This window comes from Daldinia decipiens (assembly GCF_022478715.1).
Source record: "Daldinia decipiens strain CBS 113046 unplaced genomic scaffold F4813scaffold_4, whole genome shotgun sequence".
Taxonomy (NCBI): Eukaryota; Fungi; Ascomycota; class Sordariomycetes; order Xylariales; family Hypoxylaceae; genus Daldinia; species Daldinia decipiens.
Window position 1 is genome coordinate 1,158,883 of NW_026054547.1, and position 22,082 is coordinate 1,180,964.

Consider the following 22,082-nt stretch of genomic DNA (forward strand, 5'->3'; position numbering starts at 1 on the left):
GTTTAAACATCTTACCTTACCTAGCTGAACCTAGATTTGCCAAGTGCGTCTATCGGAGCGTTCTAATACCACGTGTTCTACTTTCCGTTTGGCCTTATCCAGTCTTCCAATTAAAGATGGGCTTCACGTAGTACGAAGGTGGAGGAATAGCTGAGTGGTGGTTAATATTACAGGTTTTATCTATAATGGTCACGAGAGCAGGTTGTGATTATAACTTCACGTTGAAAAGGTCTACGTACGAATGCATTAAACTAGGATTAAGACACGCTCTTAGGAAAATCAATTCCTGAGGTCTTCTGCATTCTCAAATAGGAGTGGAAAAGCCTCGAAACCCTGTGAATAAATGACATATTCTTCCACGCAATCACAACGCCAAATAACTATGTGGCATAAGAAGTATGCCGTAAAACCATCGAATAACCATGAATCAATCTGACCAACGTCCACCGCGTTCCGTAGGTGTTGCTAATGAGCGACTTGCAATTTAAAGGGGTGGCACGTCTAGCAAAAAGCTAACACTGCGCGTTCGCGAATTATTGTATGCCATGACCGAATGCCCGGACATCCGCGCAGATAATTTGATCATCTGTACGATACGTTTAAGTCATGCATAGCTTATTCGATTTCTGTGGAAGGATGCCCCGCACGAAGTTCAACGCGATCTTTCGTGCATGTCGGGCGACGTCGTCTGGCCTACTCTTCTTGTCCTTCGCCACCGATGTCGGCTCCTTCTTGATCGACGTCGTAGTGGAGGAGGTAAAGCTCGAGCTAGATGTAGTAGAAGCTGGAGAAGACGGGACTGCAGACGGAGCACGGGCACGGGTCTGGAGCCTGTCTGCAGGCCCGTCTAATTGTCAATCGATTCCATGCTTCATCTTGAGCTGCGCTAAATTTTCCTTGCGAGCCTGCAGGTCGTCTTTTGACTTGAGGGTCTTCTCTGGTTGATGCCATAGAACTATATAATATGTTAGAGACAATGTACAACTACAAAGGGGAGTCTAGGTGATGATGGGTAAACGTACCGACAAGATATCGGTTCTGAAAGTTGTAGCCATTTAGCTTCTCGAGAGCGTTCTTCGCATCCATGACGTTCCAGAAGACAACATAGGCGGTTCCCTTCGCCTCGACTGAAATTCCCTGTCGAATTTGACTATAATAATTGTTAGCAAGATGACTTTGATACCCGATCAATATGGGAACGTACCGGATGAGTCCGTCCTCGCCGGGATCGAAGAGTTTCCAAAGCGCGTCAGAGGATACTTCGTAGCTATAATTTCGTTAGAAGGAAGTCGGGAATAAAATTTGGAGGACTTGTGGTGACATGACTAACTTTAGATTCTTGACGAACAAAATTCTAGACAAAGAGATTAGCAGGTGTATTAACAATTGGCACGTAATACTGGAGGCGAAAGGAATTAAATGTGACGACTTACGGGAGCTGCTCGGGGGCAATCTTGCCGGCGCGACTCATATCTTGATGAGGCAACTATTTTTGTATTCTCGAAACTCTGATGGTTGGTTGTTGGATTGTTGGTCCAAGGAGGTGGTGGTATTGATGGGGTGTTTTAGGTAGGTAGTCAAGATTGGCGAAGAGGCATGTGCAGCTTTTGGAGGAGTCGATCTGATTCTGGGGACGGGAGTTTCGCTCTGGCTACGGAGCAAATCGGATTAGGCCACGCTAAAAACCGAGCCTTGCGAAACACGTGACATGATGGGTGCCTTATCAGATTTCACCGCCTAGCACCTAGCGACCGTTTAGCTGCACTAATACCACCTATGTATTGTACCTATGTAATAAAGTAAGACCACTTTGTGACCTTGTTACACAACGCCAGTAATTAGTACTGTGTGGAAATCGGTTAGGAAATTTATAGAATTAAAGAAACAGCAACGTTAGTCTTGTAACGCTTAAATCGGGTGGTTACTATTAGCTTAAGCAAGAATTGGAGTTTAACAGTTACAAGTTCGTTATAGTTATATTAACCTTAAACATAAAACTCAAATCTTATTACTCATAACTGATGCGTTTTGGAACGAATACGGAAGCCTCGATGAAGTGTATAGATTTAGTGTTGCTGTTAGCGATGTACTACATACACAGTATATATTGTGCATTGTCAAGCAGGCGGATTTGAATAACCCTATTACGTCATTTGAAGGACACTTGGTCGCTACATACGTCTTACTGAAGGCATTTATGAAAAGAAAGTTTGTACTAATTTTATGTAATCTGGATCAGTTCAAAAGACAATACTACTACTACCTCTCTTAGGAGGTACCTAGTTTCTCATTCCCCATTTCCGATACCGAAGGAAATATAGTCGGAGAGGTATTATCTTGAAATCCGAGTCATAAGGATTCCTCCGAGCTGCTCTCCGAAACCGTGCCCCGAAGTTATCAGGAGTGGCTGTGAGCTCCGATTGCGCCAGGATCGACTACAATAAAGCGGAACAAGACTTAAAGCTGGTCATTGACTGTTGATGTTAGTAGTAGCACAACACCTCGAAAAGATTAATTAAATCGGACAACGCGGACCGACAGATTGCTTTGTGGTGGATAATAGGTACGCATCACCTGAGTGTACAGATTAGGTACTTTATACAGATATGATACTACTTGGAGTACATATGTATACCTACTGTTGAACCCATGGCCGAGGAAATGTCCGTATCTAGAAGATCTAGAAGCAACTATAATTATCATATCTACATGTATGGAAGGCATGGTGCTCATACATGAACCTAGGGTACTTTCCAATTAAGGTTAAGAGGTTAGGTAAGGTAAGGTACCTGTAGAAATTGCCCCGGTTAATATACATACTTAAGGAGTCATTTTTAATTAACCATCTTCCCTTTCCAACTTTCCAAGACTTAGGTAAACAGCAACAGCATAGTATATACCTATGTAATAATAAACTTGAACACGATTATACACCAATTTCATGGCCTACGTACAATGTATTCGTAGAACATGGGAAGATAACGTCCCTGTGCGTAAGATGGTAAGTAGACCATGGCGACGTCCCCTGCACGTTAACGGATATATTCAACACTTTGGATTCTTTCGTTATTTAATATCTAGATCTCTATCAATTTTGCCGGAACCAGAGAAGTGACACGCATGAAACTAACCAGGAAAAAATGTGGTTTCTTCTGGGGCAAGACGTCTCGAGACGTTGGCTGCTAGTTATCGTATTTTCTGTGCTTTCAGCATTAGTATATGATCGCTACCTCCGATCGACAATGGCTGAAAAGAAGCCTAATTTTCTGATAATCGTCGCTGACGATTTAGGCTTTAGCGATACGTCTCCTTATGGAGGCGAGATCGACACCCCTAATCTACAAAGGTTAGCCGACGAGGGAATCCGTATGACCGGTTTCCACACAGCTGCATCATGTTCTCCTACGAGAGCTATGCTCCTGTCTGGCACAGACTCACATATCGCCGGGTTAGGTGTAATGGCGGAGAAAATAGTAAGTTCCAATTGTAGTCGGAGTTATTACACCATCCATCTGTCTAATATCTTTCGTTTAGAAAAAGGCTCCGGACATCTTCAAGGATAAGCCTGGTTACGAAGGATATTTGAACTATCGTGTAGCCGCTTTAGGAGAGATCCTTCAAGATGCGGGATACTTTACACTCATGAGTGGGAAGTGGCATCTAGGCCTGAAGAGGGAACTTGGTCCGCATGCGAGAGGATTTACCAAAGTACTTTCTACCCTTCCTGGGGCTGGAAACCATTTCAACCACGAGCCACAGCTGTATGACCTCAAGGAGAAGCCATCAGCTATCTTTAAAGGTGACGGGATATGGATGAAGCACTCAGAGTTCATCAACGGGAGCACAGATCTACCTAAGGACTTCTACTCTTCTAACACATTTACGGACTACTTCTTAGACTTCTTAGAGGAACGAACAACGGAAGAGCGATCACAGCCTTTCTTTGGCTATCTCCCATTCACAGCCCCTCATTGGCCACTACAGGCACCGCAAGAAATCATCAAAAAGTACTACGGCAAATACGACGATGGACCTATCGCGTTACGGAATCGCAGACTCCGAAGCCTAATCGAAAAGGGGCTCGTACCTCCCGATGTTGAGCCAGCTCCTATGCACATGTTAAAGACTAGGCCTTGGGAGGAGCTATCAGACACAGAGAAGAGAGAATCATCTCGAGCCATGGAGGTTTATGCGGCAATGGTTGATCTTATCGATGTGAATATCGGCCGCGTGCGGACTTATCTAGAAGAGACAGGTGAGCTTGATAACACATTTATTGTCTTCATGTCCGACAATGGGGCCGAAGGACAACTGTTGGAAGCCTTGCCTATCCTAGCTGGCTACACGGTAGAAGATATCGTTGAGAAATACTACGACAACTCATTGGAAAATATCGGTAATTACAACTCCTTCGTGTGGTAAGTTAAATTTATTTAAAATACGAGCCATTTCTTTGAAATAATTAGTTAATAAAAAAAGGTATGGGCCGCAATGGGCCGGAGCAGCGACAGCTCCAGCGCGTGGGGCAAAATCGCACTCAACCGAGGGAGGGATTCATTGTCCTTGTATCGTTAGATATCCGACAGCGCTAAAACGAGGCGGGCTGGTCACTAGTACGTTTGTGACGGTTATGGATATCGTTCCAACCGTCCTGGACCTTGCAGGATTGAAACATCCGAGCCCTATTTTCCGCGGGCGCGAAGTGGTCCCTGTCCGAGGAAAGTCTTGGAGACCGGTTCTAGAGCATCCAGAAGACGAAACTATTCAGATATATAATGACACGGACATCGTTGGCTGGGAGCAGCTTGGAATAGCGGCAGTCAGAGTGGGAGAATGGAAAGCATTATTCCTCCCTCCCCCTAAAGGTCCTGGCAAATGGGAGCTCTACGACTTATCTAAGGACCTCGGCGAAGTCCATGACCTAGCGGAAAGCCACCCGGAGATGCTTAAAGAGATGCTTCATCATTACGAGACGTACTTCCAAGAGACTGGTATGTTCGATTCGTACACTATGTATCAGGAGGCGTTGAAGCAGAAGAAAACGGAGAAGGTGAGAGTGGAAGTGGATATCGATCAGTAGTATGTACACGTACCCAGGGTATTAGAGCTCAAGCCAACTAACTCATTAATCAAGCAGTACTCCATATGTATCAATCATACGCCAGAGTCTGGCTTTCGCGCAGGAAAAGTTTTACGGCCTTCTAAAAGGATACTGGGGCAAAGAGTAGATGGATCTCTCATGAATATAGGTCAGCCTCGGATAAAAACGAGAGAATGGGTTTCTTGCTATTTGGGAAACTTCTTTTCCGTCATTATGTTCCCTTACTCGATGTTTTTAGTAATTGGTGTTGTACAAGAGATCTGTTGATACTATAGGTGACACATTATATCACCCTTGAACACACTATATGTCTGAGAATGTAAATACTATTAAAGTCCCAACACGTTGGACTGACCCCTTGCTCTTAATTGAGTTGTGGAGTTGGACTGAAGTATCTTTATACTTATTAATTTCACGGCCTACGTAGGCCTCACTTGATGAAGAATTCTTTTCAGTTACTTCAAGTTAAGGAATAACTTACAGGAAACTAGACTGCTCGGGTTCTTCTATAGCATCTGCATTTACGTGAGGTATATACCTTATATTCCTCGTAACAGGTAGCTATGAGTATTGCTATGAGTATTCGTTGAGCTCTTCAAATATATTTATATCATCTATAAATTTACCAACAGAGAGCTCTTATCATACATTATGCATATCATTGATAACCATTGTAAGTATTATCCGGTATCGAATTTTATGCTACCACGTTAGTCGTATTCATATAAAAGCTTAAGAAGCGCGGGAGACGCTTAAAGATAACTTCAGACGAGACACGATCACACACTATATCCTAATACCACAGGACTTTGGTTAAGAGGGGAATTTTACGTGGCCTACAAGGTTGTATTAGCCAATGTTGCGATGATGTCTCTTACATCGCCATCGCGGGGATCGGGAAGGGGAGAAAGAGCCTGCAGTCATTGGTAGGTCCGATTAAGCTGAACTATGAGTCTATGACAACTAAATAATTGGATTCCCACATGTATCTTAAGATTCACAACTGGTATCTTTGGCAAGAAAAAGAAACGAGTTGCTTTGGGTTTGTTTACTTTTATTTACACGTGTTCCAGCGGAGAGAGGTTGCCCTGGTGTTTGCCTTGGTAAAGACAAACGAGAGTTGCCTGAATATGGATGTAAGTGTAAGTCTGTTAAATGTACGGTGTACGTACCGTATGTACGTACCGTACAGATTGACCTATGTAGGTTAAGTACCTAGGTATCTAACGTATTGTTTAATGATTACCCAATGAGGTAAGCCTATCCTTCTCAATTTCTCAACACGTACTTAGTCACCAACAATGGAGGTTTGTTTTTACCTTTTCGTCCAATGTTCGTCCAATGCTATGTACATGTACCTCCTCATCGAAGCACCGAGCTAAATCCGCTAATGGGAATTAAAATTTAGGCATGTTCAGGGCAGCCCTAGAGGACCCCTGAAAGTTGGTTGATCCGGGCGGATAATCCGCCATAATCCGTATCGCTCTCACATCACTCTAATAAACAACTTGCCTAACCTAAGCCAACATGCAATACCTCCTCCCTTCCATTTCGTCCCAGCTCCCACCCAAAGCTCTTTATCTTCGTCTATAATCGCCTCTGGACTCTTTATTATCCTCCCCAGCCCAAGCGAAAACTGTCGACGTAGAAACCTGCATCTCCTCGAACCTCCCCAGGGTTTTGTGTGCTCCACACAGCCTGCAGATGCCATCCGTAACGCCCTTCGAGTTGCCTATGCTCTCCTCGAGTAAGAAGAGGAGGCATGATGACGACCCCAACCAGGTGCAGGTGCAATTGTACGACGACCCGCAAATTTCTCTCGTCAAGTCCCTATCCGCTAACTGCGAGTCCCGTACCAGAACATCCCAACACGAGTCGACGAATCTTCTATCCGCCATCAACAATAATGAACGCTTCATATTCCCCACATCGGCCCGAGGCGCTTCTTCCCTGCTGAATATGCCTCGGAAGATGATACCTCTACCTGTAAACAAGAGAGTCCGGCTTGTTAACGACAACGATGGGCATCTACATTCGCACAATTCCTATTCCCACGCGCACCCCGAGTCCCCGGTGCCTATACCATCGCCACAGCACACCAAACTAGGCATATGTCTCAAAACAGGGCAATCAAGCTCACAATCCCTTCTAAGTCCCTGCCACATCTGCCACCGGAAACCCACCAAGAAATCTGACCTGGACTCCTTTGCCGACTGCCTCGGCTGCGGACAGCGGTCCTGTTTCGTGTGCCTACGCGCGTGCCGGGACTGGCTCGCATCCTCAGAAGAAGACGACGATAGTCTATCTGCGTCGTTCACCATGCAGGATGTAGACGACATCACCCCCGAGTCCTCCCCCGAGGCGAGCCAGAAGCAAAGAAAGGGAGGCGGTACCGGGCCTGACTCGAGCTGGGTCGGCCGCGGCCATCGGGAGCTGATCTGTAGCCGGTGCTGCGTGGAGCGCGGACCCGAGGGCGACGTTGTGTGTTTAGGGTGCTTGGCCGGGATGGAGGGGGCATAGGGTGCCTCGACAGACGAGCAAGACCAAGACCAAGACCAAGACCAAGACCAAGACCAAGACCAAGACCAAGACCAACATTAGTAACTCACCATTCACCATTCAGACGAGACTACCACCCCAACACCAGACACGAAGTACGATACCCGTGCGAGCTTAGAAGGAGGGAAATAATAATATAGTTCGGTACCGAGGGGGAGCGGGAGCGGGAGCGGGATGGCACTGGGGAGAGCCCTATCTGGAGGGCTCGCGGAAACTTAAGGCATGGCCACGGCGCTACAGGAACATTGCATCGTATTTTAGCATATGACTTCGCAAGATACCATTCATATCCGCAAGCCGCGGGTGCGTTTATCACTTGCCTTGGAAGAGAAAGAGAAGAGAAGAGCGTACATAGCATGCTTGGGGTTTGGCACCTTAGCTACCTGCCTACCTACTGTAACTTATAATAACTTAGTGTCTAGCCTAGGAGGCTGGTCAAGTAGCACGGCCAACTAGGCGGGACGGAACGGGATGGGACGGGACGGGGTAAGGCTGTTTGTATCGGCGCCCGCACATCATGTAACTAGTAGACACGCACGAAACAAGACGACTTTGATGACGACAACACGATTTATGTATAAGTAACATAACGCATAACGCATAGGTAATGCATAGCACATGGCACGGGCGAAGCTGGCTGTATTACCTATGCCGGGAGTTATCGCTGAGCCTACATATAATTCCGGCCTAGCTGGCTGGCCGGCTGGCCGTAGTCCATTATCTAACTGCTATTCATACAAGCAACACATATCGCTTCCTTACTCCCGTTTCCCTCCCATTTTCCTCCCCGGCGGTACGTCTAGTTGTATTGCATGTATGTGGCGGTCGAGTTAAACTTAAGGTTGCCCTTGATGACCTTGTCGACGGCGCTCAGGAAGTCCTTCTCGGACGCAACCTTTCTCCTCGCGCGAATGGCGAACATGCCCGCCTCGGTGCACACGCTGCGGAGCTCGGCACCCGTAGCGTTGGGACATAGACGGGAGATTAGTTCCCATCGGATATCTCGCTCGACGGACATACTCTTGGCGTGGATACGTAGGATGTTGGCTCGGCCCTCGAGGTCCGGCAGGGAGAACTCGATCTTTCGATCGATTCGACCGGGTCGCATGAGCGCGGGATCTAGAGTAGAGGGCCTGTTGGTGGCAAACATGACCTTAATATTACCGCGGGCATCGAATCCGTCTAGTTGTGTGATAAGCTCCAGCATAGTTCGCTGTACCTCGTTGTCTCCACCGGCTCCGTCGTCGAATCGAGCACCGCCCACAGCGTCGATTTCGTCGAAGAAGATGATGCAGGCCTTCTTTGTCCGGGCCATCTCGAATAGCTCTCGCACCATCCTGGCTCCCTCACCGACGTACTTCTGCACTAACTCACTGCCGATGACTCGGATAAACGTGGCGTCTGTTCTGTTTGCGACAGCTCGGGCGCAGAGAGTCTTTCCGGTACCAGGGGGGCCGTATAGCAGAGCACCTTTCGGGGGATCGATGCCTAAGTTGACGAACCGCTCGGGCGACAGCAGCGGCATCTCGACCACCTCTCGTAACTTCTCCACCTGCTCTTTGCAACCGCCAACATCGCCGTAAGTAACATCGGGCTTCTCCTCGACCGTCATCATAGTAACGCTAGCATCGATCTTAGGGGGAAGCGGTAACAGGATCTGGTATTTATTTCTGTCGACGCCGACGCGCATGCCCTCCTCGATATCGGTGGGAGACACACGCTCGCCGAGCTGGACGACGAACTTAGCGATTTGTTTTACGTTGATGACGTATTTACTCTTGGTCTCGTCCTTCTCGTCGGCAATGATCTTGGTGCACCGCGCTACCTGGAGCGGCTGTTCTTCTGACATGCGCTGGCGGTCGGCGGCGACATCCCACAGGTGCGGCGGCGCGAGGCCAGTATCGGATTCCTTGACTCCGATCTTCTCGTCCACGGCTTGTTGTTTCTCCTTAATCTGCTTCTCGAGGTTTTTGAGGGCGGTGCCATACGGTGCTGCTCCGTATGTCTTGAGGACTTGGATATCTCTAGATACGAGGTTAGGTTCGGCGTAGGGTAGAAAGAAAGGGAAATTGGGCTGGAACGTACTCGTCTGATAAGGGCGTGATCTTCTTCTCTTCTATCTCATCGTCGGCGAAGTTCTTCCTGTACTTCTCCCAACTTGATCCGGTGGCAGAAGGCTGAAGTACCGTTAGCTAGAGGCCTGTAATAATAGATGTAGAAATCGCCGTACCATTTTGTTAGAGAGCTTCTAAAATCAAGAAGCTCGCTAATGTTGTTATTATTATTAGAGAAAAGAGAGAATTGGTGGGAGGAGGTGAGGACGGGTGTTATTTGAGAATTGCGTATTGTGTATTGTGTATTGTTTGTTTGGTGGACGGATAAATAAATGGTTGATGGAAATGAATATTATGAAAGTAAGGCAAACTGGAAGTTCGCGAGGTCACTGATGATGGACAAATGTGGTTGCATAAGCTCCTTCATTGCCTAGAGTCGGACTTGCAGCTTCTACATACCAGACATATGTAGATAATAGAGGTACGTACCAAAAATCTATGCCATATCTGGTTAGTGGGTAAGTAGCCTCGCAGCTACCCCGGGAGCATTTTATTGTACATAGTGTATTAAGCACATATACCAAAAAAATATCACAGCCTAGGCGGGGAGCTTTTATCACCTCTCTCATAAACCCACCTCTTTTCATAAATCGTAGGCTAATATTTCGGTGTACCCTACGACAAAGTTTTGACATCCTATCTCTACCAGAGTTCGGAGTTTTTAATACTAGGAAAACTAGGAAACCTTGTGTTTGTTAAATACTAAACAGCTGGATCGCCATGGCTACCGCAGCGCAATCCGCCGTTGGCGCACATTCCAACGCTACTTTCAGAGTATGACCTCTATTTCTTCAATCCAGCTTGCAGTCTCAGGACTAAGGGTTCTTGTATGACTAACATGTAACAGGATAAGGAAAAGCCCATCGCCGTGCGGTCTGCAAACATCGTTGCTGCCAGAGGTATGCGTATCTCTACAAATCCTCCCGGTACACTTACTAAAGCCCAACAGCCGTTGCCGATGCCATCAGAACCTCGTTAGGGCCTCGAGGAATGGACAAGATGATCAGGAGTGGAAGGGGCGAAACCATAATCACAAACGATGGAAACACGATGCTGAAGAGCATGTCTGTCATGCACCCCACAGCCAAGATGCTTGTCAACCTCTCAGCAGCACAAGATGTCGAGGCAGGAGATGGTACGACGTCGGTGGTAGTTATATGCGGTGCCCTGCTCGGCGCGGCAGATAGATTATTATCCAAGGGCATCCACCCTTCAGTTATTTCCGAGTCTTTCCAAAGAGCGGCGGCAGCGGCAGTTCAGATCCTCCACGACATGTCACAACCTGTCTCCCTAGCCGACAGCGCCACCCTTCTTCAAGCAGCAAACACATCTCTCTCTTCTAAGATTGTCTCCCAATATTCAGGCTTGCTCGGCCCTATGGCGGTCAATGCGGTCACAAAGACTATCGATATCAAGTCAGCCGACAATGTAGACCTGAAGAACATCCGAATCATCAAGAAGGTGGGAGGTACGATAGAAGACAGCGAGCTGGTGGATGGACTGGTCCTGAATCAGTCGGTCATGAAAGCAGCAGGTGGCCCGGTAAGGATGGAGAAGGCCAAGATCGGCTTGATCCAATTCCAACTAAGCCCTCCCAAGCCAGATGTAAGTCAAGATGGATAAAAGTCTCCCGTCTACAGTTTTCTAATTACGTGCGTAGATGGAAAACACGATCCAGGTCAATGATTACCGTCAAATGGACAAGATCGTCAAGGAGGAGCGTCTCTACCTTCTTAACCTCGTCAAGAAGATCAAGAAGGCCAAGTGCAACGTGCTTTTAATTCAAAAGTCTATCCTCCGTGATGCTGTCAATGACCTCTCCCTGCACTTCCTTGCCAAGCTTAACATTCTGGCGGTCAAGGATATCGAGAGAGACGAGGTTGAGTTTATCTGCAAGTCTACCGGCTGCAAGCCCATTGCAGATATCGATTCTTTCACCGAGGACAAGCTTGGATCTGCCGACCTTGTCGAAGAGGCTCAGTCTAGCGGTGCACGGATGGTCAAAGTTACAGGCACGAGATCGGCGGGAAAGACGGTGTCTATAGTCTGCCGTGGCGCTAACAACTTAATTCTGGACGAAGCCGAGCGTTCGCTCCATGACGCGCTTTGCGTCATCCGTTGCCTCGTTAAGAAGAAGGCTCTTATTGCTGGTGGTGGTGCGCCAGAAATCGAGATCGCGGCTCAACTCTCCAAGCAAGCACGCTCACTTGCCGGCACGGAGGCCATCTGCTGGAAGGCCTTTGCGGATGCTTTGGAGGTGATACCTACAACGCTAGCAGAAAATGCCGGCTTAAACAGCATTAAGGTGGTTACGGATCTACGACACAGACACGAGATGGGAGAGAAGAATGCAGGTGTAAGCATCAAGAGCGGTGGTGTCAACGCGAACATTGCCAAGGAGAACGTACTGCAACCGCTGTTGGTGAGCACGAGTGCTATCGAGCTGGCGGCCGAGACGGTCAAGATGATTCTTAGAATTGACGACATCGCACTGACAAGGTAGTGTGGTTTACGACAGCTAAAATGAATTGTACATGATAGCAATGAAATAAGACGTGATGAGATGACATAATCAGGGGTATAAATTCCCCTTAGCCTAGTAATATCAAAGTGATGCAAGCTTGCTACCATGTCATGACATTTCTATTTATAATATGTATACATAGGTAATATGTATACACCTATAGGTCTACCTATAGAAGGTCTAGTTACCTATAAAAGTATGGGCACTTAGAGCAGGAGGTTTCGATTAGTCAGTCGGCCTCGGATTTATAGTATCGCTTTCTCACCTTTCCCGATTAACGGATCGGTGGGATGAACGGAGTCGGGGCTTTACACTAGGTTAGGTAGGAGGGGTTCGGGCTTCAATGGCGTCATTTGTCGGAATAGCATTTGGATGTAACATTGTTTCAGCCGGTGGTTCTACATATATGTATGTAGTATTTGGAGTACAAGGATAAAGTCTAATAATTGATCGATACCATTAGTAATTCATGTCGGGGCAGCAGCCTTGGAGCCAGAGCTCTTTCGTAACCTTTACTAAGGCTGTCCCTGATCAATCCAATCCTGCGTAAGTTCTTTTCTCTTCTTCTTCTTCTTTTTCTTTTTCTGTTTCCAGTTTGCAAAGATACCCTGTACAATACATATCGTCACTCGGCCGAGTCCCGGAGCCGGAAAGGGATCACCCTCGAGGAAAAGAGGAAAAGAGTCCCCTGGGAATGTCTATAAGAACTGCGTCCATCCGCTTACTGTCTTGTAGTTCTGGAAGAAGAGCTGTAGCACCGCAGACAGCAATCATTCCTTCGCATTTGCAGAGCATTCGGAATAATCCCTTGATCATACACATCCGCAACATGGCGTCCATCCCTACCACCCAGAAGGCTGTCATTATCGACAAGACGGGAGGCCTTGAGGTCCTTCAGTATAGGACTGATATCCCCGTCCCCACTGTCGTCGACGGCCAGGTCTTGGTCAAGAATGACTACTTGGGTGTCAACTTCATCGACACGTGAGCACCATCTTCTTCTCCTTCTCGTTCCTCCCATTGACAGTCTATATCTATCTATCTGTCTATCTATCTATCTATCTATCTATATATATACTCCTGAACTAACCAATAACACAGGTACTTCCGTTCGGGCCTGTACCCAGCACCGCAATTCCCGTACATCCTCGGCCGCGAGGCAGAAGGCACTGTCGTCAAGACGGGCGGCGGGAACCTGTACGGGTTGAAGGAGGGCGATAGAGTTGTCTGGTACGTTCGATCGTCCATGTCCTGATCCAGACCCCGCATTGCGACATATGATAGCCCCGCCCCCCTGAGCCCCTATTCATACCACCACCACCACCACCACCATTACACATATATACATACACTACCTATGTCACATAGTCCTCTCCTATCAGATACCAACTAACACCCCCCCAGGCTCGGCGAAAGCGCCTACGCACAGTACACCGCAGTCGACGCCTCCAAAGCCATCAAAATCCCCGCCGGCGTAGCGCCCAAGATTGCCGCCGCCGCCTTGCTCCAAGGCCTAACAGCCTTGACCCTAGTGCGCGAAGCCCACCGCGTCGAAAAGGGGGACTGGGTCCTCGTCCACGCCGCCGCCGGCGGCACCGGCCTCTGGCTAGTGCAGCTGCTCAAGGCCATCGGCGCCAACACCATCGGCACCGCGTCCACGCCCGAAAAGGTCGACCTGGCGCTCAAAGCCGGCGCCACGCACGTGATTAACTACAGCCACGAGGACGTGAAGCAGAAGGTGTCCGAGCTGACCGGCGGCAAGGGCGTCATCGCCGTGTTCGACGGCGTGGGAAAGTCCACCTTCGATCTGAGCTTGGAGGTCGTCGCGCGCAAGGGCACCCTCGTTTCCTTCGGCAATGCGTCGGGCCCCGTGCCCCCGTTGACGATCGCCCGCCTGAGCGCCAAGAACGCCCGCTTGCTAAGGCCTACGCTGTTTAACTATGTGGCTACGAGGGAGGAGCTCGAGTACTATACTAATGAGCTGTTTGGCTTTATTACCGGGGGGAAGATCGACGTGCGTATCCATGAAGTGTATCCCCTGAGCAGTGTTGCTCGTGCTCAAGGCGATCTCGAGGGTCGGAGGAGTACGGGGAAGTTGTTGTTGGATCCTTCGAAATAAGGAGGGACGGATAGATAAGATGGGTTGAAGGAGATACATAGTTTTTCGTATGTAGCTTCATCGCAAACCAATTTATACTCTCGTGAAAACTATGGGAGGTATTCTATGAATAAGTCTGCCTTGACTAGATCTTGTGTTTTATTTTATTTGCAACTATGGTATAGTCATTCGACGTCTTCCCCCGCAACGATTGCTAGAGCCAGCTATTTACAGCACGACGTAACTAACTACGATGTCCACCAAGCTAGTAAAAAACCAAACCGCAAAATGTCAAGGAAATCAGCCGCCGAAGCAAGCTAGCTCCAGCTTACAGCCTGCTTCCGGGTATCCCTCTCGAAAGCCGTGGCAGCAAGGACAACAAAGCCTCTGCATCGGAATCCGGACTCTCTCTCTCTCTCTCTCAAAAAATAAAAAAAATGTGATAATGCATATCAACAACCATCACGCTGGGTGCATAAACAACCGCCTCAGGCGCCGTAAGCCCCAGACTAAAAGTGCAACCGCCCCGCCCGTAGGAAACTTTTGTCTTTCGTGACCCTGAAACTCCGCAAAGGAAACCCGTGATATGACTGACCAAAGAGGACAAGCAGAAGTAACAATAATAGTTATATTGGCAATTGTGCAGCAACGCTCTCTGTCTTTTATTCATGAAGTATCGTTACCTAGCATCGAGTGGACGTGGATGAGCTTGGGACCATGCTCGCTGGTATGCCGTCAGTCTCGATACTTTTACGTACGTGGCGAGTGGGGAGAGAAGAAGAAAAAGAAGGAGAAGAAGAGGAAGGACTTACTTGTAATCAACACGATTGAGACTCATCGTGCGTTGCGCCTCTAGTGTCTGGGCGTCCAGGTTATGGATGCAATACGCCAGACGGGCGGCGATGAGGGAGCCGAGGAACATGGCCTCCTCGAAGCCGTTCTTAGTCCACTCAGCTAGGTAGGAGGGCAGCGGGGCCACCTTGATGCTCGTAGGCGTCTGGGCGTGAGAGTGGTGGCCGTAGCTAACGTCGCCGGAAGTCGAGCCAGGAGCCTGTACCGTGCCGGGCACACCCAATGAAGCCGTAGTAGCAGCTTGCAGGAGAGGGTTTACCGAGCTTGTGGTGGGAAGTTGGCCTGTAAAAGAGCCAGTGGGTGTCTGAGAGCCGGTCCCACTTGGTGTTGCCATGTTAGAGGGCAACTCCGAGGTGAAGATGGTCGCAGTGCTGGGTGATATTAGATGACGGGCAGTAAGGGTCTGAAGGATATTCTCCTTGAGACCTCGTAGGCGACTGCCATTGCCGACGAACACAAGATTGTCCCAGCAGCCCGGTCGCTTGTAGGGCTCATCAATGCTCTGAATTGCGCGATAGATAGTATCGGTGATTCGGTTAATCTCGTGACGATCTGCAAAAAGGAACCGCTCCAGACCAATCTCGATATCTCGTCGCACCCGCTTCGTTCTTCGCTCCGTGTTGGCAGCGTTAGCCACAGACTCTACCACCTCGACATTGGTATCGCTAGTACCCTCAGGTTTTGCCTCGGGTTTCGTCTCTTGATTGCTAGGCGTAGCATCAGCCATAGATACATCGGCCGCGGGTGCATCACCATTTGCTGCAGCGGCAGCTTCTGCTTTAGCGGCTCCAGTCGAGACGGAGACCTTTACATCCTCGTGCACTAATTCCTCATAATGGAACAAATTGGTCTTTCGCTTAGAGTTGGATAAGCGAACTGGCTTTGCCGCGGCAGGCTCAGCTTCTTGGGCTTTAGCCAGCTTCTTCGACTTCGCCTTTTCAGCCTTCTCCTTCTCCTTTTTAGCAAGGAATTCCCGCGTGTTACCGCTAGTAACGATATTCGCCACGTCTAGAACTCCTTCGTCGATTTCCTTACCCTCAGCAATTCCGTTCTCTGTCTCACCCCCAAATGCAGTTACAGGTTTCGATGGTTCTACGGGCTTCGGGGCTTCTGCGCCAAACGAGGCACCGCCGGGAATCTGGCCCACGGTCGGGGACATATCGTCCGTAGGAAGCTCCATAAGTTCATCCAGGTCGGTGGCGTAGGGGAGGACTTCGCAAAGCGGGCTCTTCTTGAGTTGCTCGGCCATTTCGTAGTTAAACCCCTTATCCTTCAGAAGCGACAGCAACTTTTGTGTGAAGACTTCTCCACCTGATATCTCTCGTACCGGGTTAGGGTAGCCCAAGCCCTTCTCGCTGACGATGAGATACTCGTGGATGCAGGTAACATCGACCTTCTCGTAGCCAATGTCGACAACAGTCATAGTCGGCCACTTTAGACCATATTGCGCCGCAACCGCGCTGTGTAGTAGGCATAGAGCGGGGGTCTTGGTCTTCTCAAATACGTAGCGCGCGATAGCTTCAAGATCAGGTCGGGTCCACTGTGGTGATGCCATCATCATGATCGGGGTGTTGTGGTATGTGGTAGTAAGAAGGCCATGTACGTGGTCGAGAAATGCTAGGAAGGCCGGCATGTTAACAATGCGACCACCCTCCAAAGGGTAGATTGCATCCTCGGTGCTGTCGCGATCCTCGACATATTCCCATTGATCCTCAGCTTTCTCGCCGTCTGTGCTTCCGGATGCGCCAGCCTTCTTGCGCTTGTAAATGCGATAGGGAGTATATTCGTTAGACTCGGGATCCTTGAACATTCGCGTGGGAATGCGATGAGCAGGCGGGGTAAGCTCATTGCAACCGAGTTGGGCCATGGTAGTCTGACTGCCGGGACAGACGACGAGGATTTGGTCCTCGCGCCACTTACCCTGCTGGCTCGCCATATTGAGGAGCTTGCGGGAAGCCTTGGGGATAGCAGGTTCTTGCTGGCGCACGAAGGATCGATGCGATGCTCTAGTGTCTCGGGATGTTGTTGAATATAAATTATAAACGGAAGTGGAGAGACGGTTGTTAAATTGACCGTTGTTGAGGCTAGAACCCTCGTCGACTACCGGAGTAGGATGATCTAAGAATGGTTCAAGAATTGCTCCAAGCTCGCGCGTACCAACGCGTCGAGTTCGGCTTCCATTCTGAGGCTGAGGCTGAGGCTGAGGAAGTCCGGTCTGTGGCTGGGACCTGGAAGAAATATTAATCCATGCTACCTAACATCCAATGTACCTAATCCATCCGTATGGATCCGTATGGATCCGTAACTTTCCAATGGAAGTGGAACTCACTGCAACCGGTTGGCGTCGGCAGGACCCGACGGTGTGGCTAGTGCGCCTTGGCCCACGGATCGGTTTCGACCTCGGCCTCTGCCCTTGCCCTTGCGCGCACGTTTTCTTCCCTGCATTGGAATTCGATTTAACGATGATTTGTCTATATCGAAATTACAAATCCAATCCTGATGGAATTTAGTTTGAAGTTTGAAGAAAACATGAACGCATCGAATTGTTGTTGCTGGGCAGTAGAAAAAGGTACCAGTTACAAATGGCGATAGCTTGTAGGCACATCTAGGTACATCTACACATTCACTACAGCAGGCAAGTCACTGTCGCCATCGCTAGGGCTACCATGAGGATGCATTGTGTAGGCAACTTTCGAGAGCTTATGTCCTATCGCTGTTGGCTTCTAAAAATGGCTGCCTGTTAAGTTACTCCCTAGCATATGCCTGTATAATTCACTATTCCTGTCCATAGTAATTCCCATAGCACTTGTTCCTTTGACTCTTACACATACGCGTGCCATTCCTCTTCCCCGCTTGCTTGATGATTGCAGATTGGTACAATATGTTAAACAATAAAAGTACATATCAAGGGTATTATTCAGCTCGAGTAGCCCGTATCGCCCTCGAGAGACTTGTTTAATGTTGATCGCAGCGCATCGAGTATCGTGCAAGATAGCCTCATACCTGTAACCCGATCATTCCTTGATCATAGTGGTATCTCGTCCTTCCTGTAATCGTTCCTATGCTTTCCCAATAACTCCAAACTTCCCATGGTTGTGACTGAAGAAAATTGTGAACATTGTACTACCACCCTTACGCAACAGTGACAGACACGTCGGGAGTGGCCTTGAAGCCAGTCTGCTCTTCTGTACCTGTTGACTCCCCGGTCATCATCTTCTCTCCGTAAGAAGATCTGTTTCCTATTCTGGAGGAGCGGTCGCTAATGCTCTCAGATTCTTGGGTAGGAGTGACCGCATGCTCAGCTTTCTCGGTATATTGCTCAACATTGTGTGAATCGCTAGCTTCTTTCGCTATCGGTGCCTCGTCCATTACTGCTGCATGCTTGGTAGGGTCTTCTTTGGCCCTCGGTGTAATTACTTCGTCAACTTCACCTTCAAGTTCAAATTCCTGTTTAAGTGGACTGCCCATTAAACCATTGACATCTACCATCTGGCTCCTCGTACGAGACGCACGGGCAGGGCTTCTGAGCGGAAGCGGAGGTGGCACTCTTGCAGGAATGTTAACTCGAGAAGCTACCATCGCTACTCGAGCGGGCGCCTGGGCTGTAGCAACTTCGAAAACGATAGCCTCGTCTTCCACGTCGGATTCGTCGTCGTCCTCCTCTTCAGCTTCAGCTTCCTCTTCCTCTTCTTTGTCGCTATTGTTATCATTACCCTCATCCAATGCCTCATCGGCTGCATTACTGCTAATATTTTCGGTGTACATACCCGTACCCGTACTCCTCGTGTCTTCGGTAACTTCAACTTCTAAATCGTGTTCATCTTCCTCCTTAATAATCGTCGTTGTTAGCTCTTCGTCCAGATCTGGGAAATTTGATAGGCTCCTCAGAGCACTGATATCAATCTTAGTATAGTCAACCTCAACAGGCTCTTTCGCCACTGGGACGTCTTCAGTTGCCTGTGGCTGGTTTCCATCTTCGCTTTGGCTTTGACTTGAGCTTGGGGTCGTCTGAGGCGTTGGGAAGTTACAGGTTTGCGTGCCGACATCGGTCATCTGGCTTCGTTCAGTAGCCATCGTTCTGCTGGACATATAGCTTCCCCTATTACTCCGTGATAGATAGGTATCCATACTTTGGCGACCAGCTTTGGGAAAGAAAGGGCTCGTCGGACTAGGGTTATATTCGAATTGGCTGCTATCGGGTCTCAGTCGTGTGCCGGCTTCACGAATGCCGATACCAGCCATCTCGAGAGCCATAACACCAAAAGGATCCGGATCCTCAAAATCAGGAGCCCCAAATGTTGTCGACGGGGCCCCCGAACTCGGAGATTCGATGGTTGCATCTCCGGGCGCAGAGGAAAGCAAGTCAACGAGGGCTGTGTCATAGTCCGTTCTTCCTTCGGCAGCCTTGAGCACTTCGGTAAGAGGCCGCGTTTGGGGCAGACTTTGGTTGATATCCCCCGCCAAAATTTTGGCGACACTGATTTTCATCCCATAGAACCTCTCGTTCTCATCAGCCCGCTCAGTTACGACTATTCCGTCCAATTTGACCTCTGCACTCTGTCCTTTCGCTTTCACGTATGCAATTGCCCTATCGCTCAGATCGGCCCATGTGACATCGTTTTCAAGGAGACCTACGGCCACCAGAGGGCCAGCGGTTAGACTGATATCGGTACCAAGAGTTAACCGCGGCCTTGCAAATGTTTCGAGGACCGTAAAATTGTTAATAACGAGAACGCAATCATAAATGTCAACGCCAAAAACAAATCGCAAACTAGCTGTCTGAAGCATCAACCCAGATGGCGGAGACCATGTCCCATCTGTTTTGCGCGCGATCAGAATGCCGCTACCGCCTGACCCGGACCCAGAACTCCATATTCCAGATCGCATCGAAGTAAAAACCGCAAGCCCCACAGCATTTTGTAATATTCTTGGAGGGATCTTCTTTAGAAACCTATGTGACGATTGTGTACTCGAGTAAGTTGACGGGGTCCCCGGTCGGTCGTCTGGGGTTGAGAAGCCATCGCCTGTTGATAGGCGTCAGTTAACAGGATATCCCTTACTTGCGGATACGAACAGTGAGAACATACTACAGAAGGATTTAAGAATGCGGGCGGCCTTGTCGCATTCCTTGTCTAAAGTCGCGGGTAGGAAAATATCCCTACTTAGCCTCGACGTGCTAAGGCGGTTTACAGGTGAAGGGATCTTGTCGGCCCAGCCGCGGACGAGGTCGACGCTATTCTTCCGAGTAACGGTCTTGTTATGGCCATTGCTATTGCCAATAACCGGCGTGCTCGATCTATTGCGATCCCACGGTAGGAGGGCGGAAACTCGCTGCATCATTGATGGCTAGCTGCAACTAACAAACACGGATCGTCACCTTCCGAAGGAAAGACGAGTTTGCGCCCTTCGAAGGAAAAGGCAACCTCTTGTCGAGAACAAAACCACAGTAGGTTGTCAGATCAAGGACGGAGAAGTCGGATCTGCTCATCAGACAGACGCTGAGCTAGCGGCATTGAAGAGGGAGAGGATATGGGATCCAAAGGGTTGGGTCGGAAGGCTTAACGAAGAGGGGACTAGGAAGAATTGACGACAACTCATGCAAAGGTTGGCAATGTATCTGATTCCTTTTCTCTGTTAGATACATACGATAGGCGGGTTGGCGGGTTGGCGGGATGGGCTAGAGTGGAAGTCGGCTGCAGACAAAAGTGACGTTTTGACTGGGCAGTCGACCCTCAAGCCGGCTTAGGATGCATGCGTAAATGCATGTTTAGTGGAGCCAAAGGTCAAGGTAGGGTGACCTAAGGTCAGGTAGGCGCAATTTGTGCAGGGTAGGACAAGACCAAGACAGCCTAGACAGGGAAGCGCAGGCACGCCCGGCAGCACCAAACGGCCAGGGGTAAGCAGGAGACTTTACCATATTAGGATAGTTTGCAATGGCGGGGAGTAATACCTAAACGGAGGGTTGCCGCACTACCGGTTCGGGTTTAATGAATTCAGGAACAAAACTACAAATTATTCAGGTACCTGCCTACCGCACATATATTGTGGACATACCACTACCTCGGTACCAAGCAAGAACAGGGCTGGCCTTTCATTTGAGTACATAGCAGTGGTTCCTAAAGCGCATTAAATCTAGAGGAGATGAATCATTACGGCGCATGATACGGATATGTATTACCTGCGTATATACAGTGTCGGGATAAGCTACTGCTATGTACATGATATCTATTATACGGAATATGAGATGTGCAGAATAGCAGATGCGCTTAAACGATCTTATCTTAGACCTTGGGCCAAAGGCAAAACGTACCTGAGTTTAACAGATACTATGTACCTAGGTTACATATGTACATGTTAATAGCAAATATATACATGTACCTAGTTAAGTCTAATCTATATGAACAAACGTGGCTGCAGAAACTCTATATGCTGCAGCGTTACATATGGTTAAAATAGAATACAGTATGTATCGTATTCCACTTTACACGGTTTAAAGATCTCGGAAGCCATAAATACCTACTAAATGAAACAAGTAAAACGCCTTCATGCGCACCTAATGTATGATGTATACCGACTTATTTTGATTAAGGCTTTAAATACAATGCGATCTCTTAACTCATTCCATATACACAAGTGAATGAAAGAAAAAAAACTACATGTAATTAAGGATCGCCTTTATCTCATCGTTGGGACTCGGGAATTCGAGTCGATCGACAAGGAAACCCTGGAAAGGGCCAAAAGGCTACTCTCCACACTACTAAGTCATTCATTCCATGTTTTGTTTTTCTCAACTGTCTTTCTCATTCTATGTATAGGTTGAGTCCAATCATGCAC

At 48.5% G+C, this 22,082-nt stretch overlaps 8 protein-coding genes across 8 annotated transcripts; 4 read left to right on the forward strand and 4 right to left on the reverse strand.

The window, feature by feature from the left end:
• Positions 1-170: 170 nt before the first annotated feature.
• Positions 171-1,644, reverse strand: F4813DRAFT_347711 (pre-mRNA branch site protein p14). Its single transcript, XM_049241988.1, has 5 exons — positions 1,434-1,644; positions 1,331-1,354; positions 1,205-1,267; positions 1,023-1,150; positions 171-955 (listed from the first exon to the last, which is right to left on the reverse strand). The coding sequence occupies exons 1-5, from the start codon at positions 1,469-1,471 to the stop codon at positions 855-857; spliced, it is 354 nt and encodes a 117-aa protein (XP_049103436.1). The 5' UTR covers positions 1,472-1,644; the 3' UTR covers positions 171-854.
• Positions 1,645-3,242: 1,598 nt separating this feature from the next.
• F4813DRAFT_386002 (putative arylsulfatase) lies at positions 3,243-5,228 on the forward strand (the record flags this gene model as incomplete). The annotated part of the gene is made up of 4 exons (XM_049246349.1): positions 3,243-3,473; positions 3,535-4,418; positions 4,480-5,079; positions 5,138-5,228. The coding sequence occupies 4 exons, from the start codon at positions 3,243-3,245 to the stop codon at positions 5,226-5,228; spliced, it is 1,806 nt and encodes a 601-aa protein (XP_049103437.1).
• A 998-nt stretch (positions 5,229-6,226) lies between these two features.
• On the forward strand, positions 6,227-7,676 carry F4813DRAFT_230475 (uncharacterized protein). The gene is made up of 3 exons (XM_049239908.1): positions 6,227-6,237; positions 6,510-6,897; positions 6,961-7,676. The coding sequence occupies exons 2-3, from the start codon at positions 6,806-6,808 to the stop codon at positions 7,619-7,621; spliced, it is 753 nt and encodes a 250-aa protein (XP_049103438.1). The 5' UTR covers positions 6,227-6,237; positions 6,510-6,805; the 3' UTR covers positions 7,622-7,676.
• Positions 7,677-8,240: 564 nt separating this feature from the next.
• On the reverse strand, positions 8,241-10,118 carry F4813DRAFT_230471 (P-loop containing nucleoside triphosphate hydrolase protein). Its single transcript, XM_049239907.1, has 3 exons — positions 9,891-10,118; positions 9,746-9,837; positions 8,241-9,684 (listed from the first exon to the last, which is right to left on the reverse strand). The coding sequence occupies exons 1-3, from the start codon at positions 9,891-9,893 to the stop codon at positions 8,460-8,462; spliced, it is 1,320 nt and encodes a 439-aa protein (XP_049103439.1). The 5' UTR covers positions 9,894-10,118; the 3' UTR covers positions 8,241-8,459.
• Positions 10,119-10,307: 189 nt separating this feature from the next.
• Positions 10,308-12,399, forward strand: F4813DRAFT_347719 (T-complex protein 1). The gene is made up of 4 exons (XM_049241989.1): positions 10,308-10,548; positions 10,622-10,673; positions 10,724-11,379; positions 11,435-12,399. Exons 1-4 carry the CDS (start codon positions 10,495-10,497, stop codon positions 12,275-12,277), a joined length of 1,605 nt encoding a protein of 534 aa, XP_049103440.1. The 5' UTR covers positions 10,308-10,494; the 3' UTR covers positions 12,278-12,399.
• A 422-nt stretch (positions 12,400-12,821) lies between these two features.
• On the forward strand, positions 12,822-14,533 carry F4813DRAFT_347721 (NAD(P)-binding protein). The gene is made up of 3 exons (XM_049241990.1): positions 12,822-13,282; positions 13,400-13,528; positions 13,703-14,533. Exons 1-3 carry the CDS (start codon positions 12,993-12,995, stop codon positions 14,415-14,417), a joined length of 1,134 nt encoding a protein of 377 aa, XP_049103441.1. The 5' UTR covers positions 12,822-12,992; the 3' UTR covers positions 14,418-14,533.
• Positions 14,534-15,007: 474 nt separating this feature from the next.
• F4813DRAFT_399373 (actin-like ATPase domain-containing protein) lies at positions 15,008-17,926 on the reverse strand (the record flags this gene model as incomplete). The annotated part of the gene is made up of 3 exons (XM_049248167.1): positions 15,008-15,120; positions 15,209-17,463; positions 17,876-17,926. The coding sequence occupies 3 exons, from the start codon at positions 17,924-17,926 to the stop codon at positions 15,063-15,065; spliced, it is 2,364 nt and encodes a 787-aa protein (XP_049103442.1). The 3' UTR covers positions 15,008-15,062.
• On the reverse strand, positions 17,727-21,190 carry F4813DRAFT_347725 (uncharacterized protein). Its single transcript, XM_049241991.1, has 2 exons — positions 20,336-21,190; positions 17,727-20,272 (listed from the first exon to the last, which is right to left on the reverse strand). The coding sequence occupies exons 1-2, from the start codon at positions 20,586-20,588 to the stop codon at positions 18,381-18,383; spliced, it is 2,145 nt and encodes a 714-aa protein (XP_049103443.1). The 5' UTR covers positions 20,589-21,190; the 3' UTR covers positions 17,727-18,380.
• Between the last annotated feature and the right edge of the window lie 892 nt (positions 21,191-22,082).